General features: G+C 42.2%; 1 protein-coding gene across 2 annotated transcripts in view; it reads left to right on the top strand.

Annotated features, from left to right (window-relative positions):
• Positions 1-1,869: 1,869 nt before the first annotated feature.
• Positions 1,870-9,394, top strand: part of CFAP299 (cilia and flagella associated protein 299) — a gene marked incomplete at both ends in the record, with an annotated part of 547,340 nt that continues 539,815 nt past the window's right edge. For both annotated transcript variants that reach the window (XM_079774105.1, XM_079774104.1), the window contains one exon: positions 1,870-1,980. In XM_079774105.1, coding sequence (XP_079630231.1) covers positions 1,870-1,980 — 111 coding nt within the window. The remainder of the gene's footprint in view (positions 1,981-9,394) is intronic.

The raw sequence follows: 9,394 nt of genomic DNA, 5'->3' as shown, positions 1-9,394 counted from the left end.
TTATCATCATGATTAAATAAAATAATATATGTAAAAGTATTTAGAACAGAGTTGGCATGTGGTAAATAAATAATAAAGCAAATGTTTATGATTCCTGAACAAACTAAGTGGTTGAAACTTTTCTAAGTCCTTTCTTGTATTTAGTTAGCCCAGAATAATGCCTCTTTCAGGAGGGACTTATAAAACTGAGACATATGTCTTCTATCAGAATGTCTCAAGTAAAATGAACTTCTTCTCATTCTTGGACTACTTACATTTTCATATCTTTTAAAATATTAGATGAAGTCAAATTGTTTGTGACCAATAATTTTAGCACAAACACTAACAAGGGTTGTAATCCATTGTTGGCACTTAGGACAGTGCGTGGCATGCAGGAAGCACTCAATAAATGCTTTTGTTGTTGTTGCTGTCATGTTTGAGTGCCCAGGGTTTCTCTCTCCTTTCTTTCTCTTCACCTAAATTCAATCATTAAATTTCATTTTAAAACAATGTCCAAAATGCCCTTGAAAAATTTCAGAACATATTCATTAATTAAAAAACAAGTCATTGATATCCTAGAGATTATTGTGTCTATATTACTTAACATTTGTACATTTGTGACATCCTAATTATTGAGATGACCTTTGTAAGGGAAAGCTAACTAAAAGTGAAGTATCTTACTAGATGCTTTCATTGAAATGAAACTTTTTTTAGATCGTCTGTGAAGATCTTCAAAATCAATTCAGTGGGTACTTAACCAAATTACAACTACCACAGGCTCACCATTGTAATATGTGTTAATTCCTAAAGATGATGTGAAGAATATTAAAATCCAAAACAATAGATTCCAAAAGCCATGTTGGATTACATTAATTCATGTTTTAAATATGCAAAACTTTGTTCTAGAGGAAAAGTCTTGATTGTAAAACTTGACTTTCTAAGTTTCCACAGATCTTTCACCCTTTAAAAAAGGCAGCTTCACGCGGCAGGGGTGGCTCAGTGGCCGAGTGTGGAGCCATGAACCAAGAGGTTGCGGGTTCAAATCCTGGTCAGGGCACGGGGCAGGGGGTTGCAGGCTCCATCCCTAGTGGGGAACATGCAGGAGGCAGTGGATAAATGTTTCTCTCTCATTGATGTTTCTGTCTTTCTGTCTCTAACCCTCTTCCTCTCTCTCTAAATATCAATAAAATTATATATATATATATATATATATATATATATATATACTTAAAAGGCAGCTTCAACAAGCCAAGATCTTTCATTGTGTACTTATTGAAACTTACAAAGTAAAAAGTTTATAAAACAAGCACTTAGTGCCAAAAGAAGTCTTCAAATATATTTTCTTCAAGCTTCTTTCCTTTGGGAAATTCATAAATTCTTCCTCATACTCAAAACACTAGCAATAATTTGCTTTTAAGTTATAACTTTTCAAATAATTGGGTTCGGTCACAGACCATTACCCGAGACTTCTGTTTTGAGATAGTCTCTTTACAGAAAAATGCATAGAGAGATCTTCCGTTACCAGAGCACTAACCTCGATATTTCTGTCCTGCATAACATTGTTTTAGGGTGAGATTGGAAGCGCTGATCTATAATATTTTGTGTGATATCCTGGCAGTCTTATAATTTTTGATTTTGAATTGCACTTTGCCTCTCTCTCTGGCTCCACATTTCACCCAAGTCTGAGTCAGTTGGGGTGTCAGACCTGGACCTGGAGTGTGTGCTGTGAGGTGCTGCCAGGAATGAGGCGGAAGCCCCCACCGGCAACCACCCCCGGGGGCGGGGGCGGGGGCGGGATTAACGTCCACAGCTCCCAACTGCTGGTGGGGAACGAAGTGGGTGGAACCTTCTGCCTGCGTTGCTAGGGACGCTTCAGCCAAGGCAACCGCAATGGATCAGGAAGAGGGGCTGACGGCGGTGGACAACATAGTCACTCAGTTCAACACCTATGAAGATTTCCTCGACTCGCAGATCACGACCGTAGACTTGTTCTACCTGGAGGTAAGGGCGACAGCGCCGCGGAGGGGCCCTCGCCTGCCAGTAGTCCTTCGGTCCCTCCGAGGCCCCGCTTCGTGGGGTGCTCGCCCCCTGGCGGTGAACGTCCGGCCGCGCAGTTTCCCGGTGGCGGCGGTGGATCTCGGCGTCCTTCCTGCCCGGCGAGGCCTCGGTCAGTTCAGAACCTGGGCTCTTAGTGTCACCCACGGCAGAAACCCGCGCGTGTGCTCGGGGTGTCTTGAACCTCCGTAGCTCGGCCTCACGGGCCACCCCCCCGGGCTGCTCCCCTGTCCCCTTCATTCTCCTGCAACTGGTGCCTGCAGTCGGAGGCCTGCTGAGTCTCTGCTGTACCTCAGGTCTGACACCCTGTTTCTCTTCCCTTTGCCAATCTGTACTAAAGAATAGAAGCCGACAGAGGCAGTAAAGCACCGAACAGACCGTCAAATTACAGCGGGAAGGCTGGGGAGTGTTGGGGAGGGAGGGAAGAGATCAACCAAAGGACTTGTATGCATGCATATAAGCACATCAATGGACACAAGACACTGGGGGGTGGGGGTGGGATGAGGGCATGCGACAGGGGGTAGGGGAGGCTGGGGGGAGGTCAATGGGGGAAAAAAGGAGATATATGTACTAATATATGTAATACTTTAAACAATAAAAAAAAATTGAAGAAAAAAAAAAAGAATAGAAGCTGACAACGCTCACCTGGTGTATCTGGTGTTGTATTGGGCATTTGGACCCATAAACTTCCAGCTTAGGCTCGTTGGTTCAGAAGGCCCTTTAATTACGGGTAGGTACTCAGGTCGCTGTGCCTGCATGCTACTGACTCATGTTTATCAAATTGATGATCACAGCTAATGTTGATAGAAAAAAAGAAAAAGAAAAGAAAGCTTGCAACACAGCAAAATCGGAAGTGATGAGATTGGCTGCTGTCTTCTACCCAGCAACCATGCCCCTCCCAGTTTCTTAAAGGTGTGTGTGTGTGTGTGTGTGTGTGTGTGTGTGTGTGTGTGTGTTTGATGGGGTATTGATTGGGGGAAGGGCTGAGCGGAGATAGTTTTTGTCCCCTCAAGGAGAACCCAGATGGACAGGAAAATAATAGGCCACCGGTCCTAAGAAGCGGGAGGTGGAGGGTGGGTCCCCATAGCCCTGGCATATTCCCAAAACTGGTCAATGAAATGGTTCTGCTCTTCTGGACAAGCCCCAGAACCCCAAATTGGCCCCTTCTTCTTTAGTCAGACAGAAAGACCACCACTAACCCACACCCGAATTTGAAAAGGATTTGTATCCTGCAGCCAACTTCCCAAACTCCTTATCTGCAACAACGTAATTAAGCATTTTAGTGGATTGAAATATTTGGAATCCAAATGTCGTATTAAGCGAGATTTTGCTTAAAGTGAACTCCAACATTTGAATAGTGCTTATTCTCCAAAACATATTCATGTGCTAGATATGAACATATTTTGAATAGAAACATCGAATTTTAGTTCTAGCTCTGCCACAAACCAGTTGTGTGACCTCGGACAAGTAATTTGATCTTTCTGGAATTATGTTGAAAACTGAATCCAAGTAATATTTCCAACATGGCTTCTGGCTTGAAAAATAAGCTTTTAAATTTTTATACAGGTAATATGTTTAAAGTCATGAAATTGAGCTTTATACCTTGCATCTAAATCACTGAAATGAAGGGGGAAAATAATGGTGCTAAACAGTGTCTGCATTTAATTTTTGAATGTTTAAAAAGAATGAAATACAGACAATAAACATCCCAATAGAATAAAATTATCTTTATAGCACATGTGGAAAACTGCCAAGCATAAGCCTAGTATCGTTAAGAAGGGTTTCATTTTTTTTAAGGCAGGGTTTTTCATATGAGTAGAAAACTAAAATTATTAATGTTGATTAGGAGTGAGAAATTGATACTTTGTGTTTCATTAATCAGAACTTTAAAGGTCTTCAAAATGGAAAATGGTGATTATATTTGGGGGAATGATAAATTTACTTTTAAATTTGGAATTGATTAAGCTTATTCTTATTATCTATACTAATAAAAGGGTAATATGCTAATTAGACCAGGAGACCTTCCGGACATCCTTCCAGAAAAAGCCATGGTGGCGGGGCCGAGGCAGAGGCAGTTAGGGGTGATCAGGCCAGGAGGGGAGGGCAGTTGGGGGTGAGCAGGCCAGCAGGGGGGGCAGTTGCGGGTGATCAGGCCAGTGAGGGAGGCAGTTGTGGGCAATCAGGCTGGTGGGGGGGGCAGTTGGGAGTGAGCAGGCAGGCAGGGAGGCAGTTGGGGGTGAGCAGGCTGGCAGGGGGAGGCAGTTGGGGGTGAGAAGGCCGGCAGGGAGGCAGTTGGGGGAGAGCAGGCCGGCAGGGGGGGCAGTTGGGGGTGAGAAGGCTGGCGGGGGGCAGTTGGGGGCAAGCAGGCCAGCAGGCAGAGTGTTATGGGTGAACAGGCAGGCAGGTGAGCTGTTAGGAGCCAGCAGTCCTGGATTGTGAGAGGGATGTCCCAGATTGGAGAGGGTGCAGGCCAGGCTGAGGGACAACCCCCCCATGCACAAATTTCATGCACCAGGCCACTAGTACTTGCATAAAAAACAAGATGAAGATTTGGTTGAATGATGATATTAAGACAAATATGTATATATTATTGAGTTGTGACAATTTTTAAGTGCCATTAGATCTATGGACCTATATTCTCAAATACTTACTGAGGATGCAGGTTACTTGCCCATATAGATTGCAAAGAGACAAGTGGGCTCCTCAGAATTGTTTCAGGATATGGCTAGTGTGGCAGGCATGTGTCAGGGGTCATGGAACATTCTTTTTTTTGGGGGGGGGGGTATGATCATCAGTTATTGACTTTGGTTTGAATGGAGCATTTTTTAAATTGTAAATGAGAGATAGCATATTAAAGTTAGAAGATCCTAGAGTTATGAAATTTGGGTTTTAATTCTATATTATTGTATTTTAAGCCAGTTTGAAATTCCATTAATTTACCTGAAAAATGAAGGAGTTGGACTAGATTGTATTCAAGGGCTTTCATGTCTATAAACTTTTATGAGTCATCTATACATCCATCTGTCCATGCATGCATCCATGTATTCATCCAACTATCTGTTTAATTAATAAACCTTCACCAAGAAGCTATGGGAGTAGATATTGCCTTAATTGCTAGTAATTTCAGTAAGAATCAGTTCTAGACTTGATCTCAGTCACCTAACTTTAGTATAGGGCTTATAGTCCAACCTAAGTTTTATTTAATCGGCAAACATTTTGCAAGTATATCTTTCAGGTACTCTTTTATTGTGACATATACTAAGTGACCAGATTATTATGATCTCGGAACGCATAATAATCTGGCCACTCAGTGTATATCCTATATAATAAAAGGCTAATATGCAAATTGTCCCCTCGACCAGGAGTTCGACCAGCAGGCAGGCCAGCCAACCACCCATGTCCCCTCCCCCTGGCCAGGCTGGCCAGAGCCCACCCATGTATGAATTTATGCACCAGGCCTTATATATATATATATATATATATATATATATATATATATATATATATATATACTGAGTGGCCAGATTATTTATTATGCGCTCAGAGGTCATAATAATCTGGCCACTCAGTGTATATTGTTCTACTGCCAAACGTTTTCTATTAATTTCAATAAAAATTAGTATCAATGATTCACATACAAAATGGCCATACTACTTTAGCTGGATTCATTCTCTACCCTTCTCCACTCTATTTTTATTATTATTTTTTAATCTTTATTATTGAGATTATTACAGATGTCTCTCTTTTTTTCCCTTATAACTCCTGCCCTGCACCAGGCCTTTGCCACCCTATTATCTGTGTCCATAGATAATGCATATATGCATATAAGATCTTTGTTTAATCCCTCTGAGAATCGTCAGTCTGTTCCATTTCCATGCCTCTGATTCTATTTTATTCACCAGTTTATTCTGTTCATTAGATTTCTTATTTGTTTATTTTTATTTATTTTTATATTTCTTTATTGATTTCGGAGAGGAAAGGAGAATGAGAGAGAGATAGAAACATCAATGATGAGAGAGAATCATCGATCGGCTGCCTCCTGGGGATGAAGCCCATAACCCAGGCATGTGCCCTTGGCCAGAATTGAACCTGGGGCCCTTCAGTCCACAGGCTGATGCTCTATCCACTGAGCCAAGCCGACTAGGGCTATTTTGATTTTTAGATTCAATTGTTGATAGATATGCATTTGTTACCATTTTGTTGTTCATATTTTTGATCTTCTTCTTCTTCTTCTTCTTCTTCAAAAATACCCTTTAACATTTTATATAATACTGGTTTTGTGGTGATGAACTCCTTTAGCTTTTTCTTGTCTGTGAAGCTCTTTATCTGACCTTCAATTCTAAATGATAGCTTTGTTGAGTAGAGTCATCTTGGTTGTAGGTCCTTGCTATTCATCACTTGAAATATTTCTTGCCACTCCCTTTTGGCCTGCATAGTTTCTGTTGAGAAATCAGCTGACAGTCGTATGGACACTTTCTTGTAGGTAACTAACTGCTTTTCTCTTGCTGCTTTTAAGATTCTCTCTTTGTCTTTTGCCCTTGACATTTTAATTATGATGTGTCTTGGTGTGGTCCTCTTTGAGTTCCTTTTCTTAGGGACTCTTCGCACTTCCTGGACTTGTAAGCTATTTCTTTCACCAGGTAGGGGTAGTTTTCTGTCATTATTTCTTCAAGTAGGTTTTTAATATCTTGCTCTCTCTCTTTTTCTGGCACCCCCATAATGCAGATGTTGGTACGCTTGAAGTTGTCCCAGAGGCTCCTTATACTATCTTCATGTTTTTGGATTCTTTTTTCTTTTTGCTCTTCTGGTTGGGTGTTTTTTCCTTTCTCATATTTCAAATCATTGATTCAATTCTTGGGATCCTCTAGTCTTCTGTTGAATCCCTGCATATTATCCTTTATTTCAGTCAGTGTATGCTTAATTTCTGACTGTTCCTTTTCCATTGTTTTTTTTTTTTTTTTTTTTTTTTTTTTTGGCATTCTTACTAAGATCCCTGAAAGTCTCACTAAGTTCCTTGGAGGTTTCTAAAAGATTCTTGAGTAACCTTATAATGGTGATTTTGAACTCTATATCCAGTAATTTGCTTTCTCCTATTTCTTTCACTTGTGACATGTTTCTTTGTCTCCGCATTTTGCCTACTTCCCTGTATGTGTTTCTATGTGTTGGGTAGAGCTGCTATGTCTCCTTGAGTTGATAGAATGGACTTGTATGGTAGGTGTCCTATGGGGCCCAGTGGCTCAACCTCCCCAATCACCTGAGGTGGACTCTCTAGGTACACTCCTTTGTGGGCTGTGTGCACAGTCTTGTTGTAGTTGAGACTTGATTGCTGTTGATGTCACTGGGAGGAATTGACTGCCAGGCCAATTGGCTGTGAGGACCAGCTGTGACTACAGTGGGAAAGCTGCTGTGCAGGAGACACCCTATGGAGAAAGACTTGCTTCGGTGGGGTTTTGGTGCTCACTGAGTCTGCCCCTTGAGTGTGTCACTTGTGGATGTGTAAAGTTGTAATCTGGTATGGTCTGACACTGACCACTGGGTACACTGGTCTTGGGTCTCCAAGGAGGAGAGATGTCAGCCACTGCCTGGGGCCACCCAGCAGGAACTATAGAGATATCTGTAGATTCCTCCTCTTTGTATCAGATTTAGAAGTGCCCAGACGAGGCCCAGCTGTGAAGCAAGGCAGGCTGGAGCTGGTGCCAGGTCTTGGGCCTTTTATTGATAGGTTTGTGGCTCGCTGACCCAGCTTCAGCTTTTTGAGAGATTTTAGCCTGAGCAAGGACAGGCCCATCATATAAAAATCAGATGCACACAGGTTGGATGGGGTTGCAAATTGGATGGGGTGGGGTCTCTGGGAATCACCAGGGTGGAGCAAACAGAAATGACAGCCAGTCAGCCCTGTGACTGGGAAGGTCCCAGCATAGGAATAATGATCCTTGTGAGCACCTCTGTCTGGGAGAAAGCTGCCCCGAGTTCCTGTCCTGATGCCAGACAATCCAGTTCCTCCTCGTATGTATCTGTGTCCCCCAGAGCCTCACCCTGGCACTGGAGCTTGGAGGAAGTGGGACCTTGTAAGTTCAGTTTGTGTGCCAGCCTTTTAAGGGGAGCAGCTGGGTCTCTAGCAGCCTCTGTGTCATTGAGCCCCAATTTTCACTGTTTTTTACAGCTCGTAGTTACAGGCACTTCTTTGCCCAGCTCTGGGACTCTGGGCTGTGACTCTGGTGTGGAGCTGGGACCCCTTGCTCCTCCGGGTGGCCTCCACAGAGACAATCTCCCTCTTAATTAAAAAGCAGCACATGTGGGTGCCAGCCCAGCCCGTTCTGTGCCTCCCCACCTCCTACCAGTCTCTGTGTGCTTTCCTCTTTACTTCTCTACTTGTAGACTTCCATTCAGCCAGCTTTCCAGCAGTTCTGGATGATGGTTGTTCTGTATTTTAGTTGTAAGTTTGATGTGGTTGTGGGAGGCGGTGAGTACAGGCATTTGCCTACGCCAACATCTTGGTCTCTCCTTCTTCACTCTTATTTGTACTCCCAGGAGTTATTCTCTGAGGTCATTAATCAGGCTTTTTTTTGGCTTTGGGTTGGTTTCAGCCAATAGGAGACCAGAGGGCTGGAAGAGAGTAGTCAGAGGATTTATTTCCTGTCATCTTCCTCCTGGTTGTGGTTTGGTTGCCACTTAATTCATTCTTAGATTTGGCCAACTTCTCATTTCATCAGCTACAGCACTCTTTTCAGGTGCTGGCTTCACTCCCTGTTGTAGGAACTGTTTCCTCTCCAATCTCCTTTTAGTTCTAATGGTATTAAGGACTTCCCACTGTTGCTAGTCCAAGGATGCTTCACCATCCCATGATGGTTTCCGTGAATCCTGCCCATATCTTTGTAAATTGTACTTTTATTCTTCTAATCATCTCTTTTGAATTTGCTTGTCATGACCCTAACCTCTATATTATCATTTAACATCTCAGATCACTATAAGTATATAGTAGTGTATGAATATAATGACCACAATACTTTTTATATGATGCTTGATTAGAAAGGAAAGGAAGTAGGAGAAAAAATGAAGTGTGACACCAGTTAACTATCTGATGAGCTGGAGAGATAAAGGTGGTTAAGGAGGATAAAAGATGCTCCTCATTCTATGTCTATCATGCTCTCATTTTACTAGATACCTATACACTATCAAAATAAATTTATAGCAGCATCAACAGTTAGATTTATATCTGCTAACCCAAATAACAATATTTGCTTTGGGAGTTGATATTATCTTACCCAATTAAACCAATCCCCTAAAGCAATACATGAATCTTTAAAAGTTTTGACAATATTTTTTTCCCCCTGTGGTTTCCCAGATTCTTTCTTGGTAA

Source organism: Cnephaeus nilssonii, assembly GCF_951640355.1.
Source record: "Cnephaeus nilssonii genome assembly, chromosome: 1".
NCBI classification, from domain to species: Eukaryota; Metazoa; Chordata; class Mammalia; order Chiroptera; family Vespertilionidae; genus Cnephaeus; species Cnephaeus nilssonii.
This window is presented reverse-complemented; position numbering and strand designations above follow the sequence as displayed.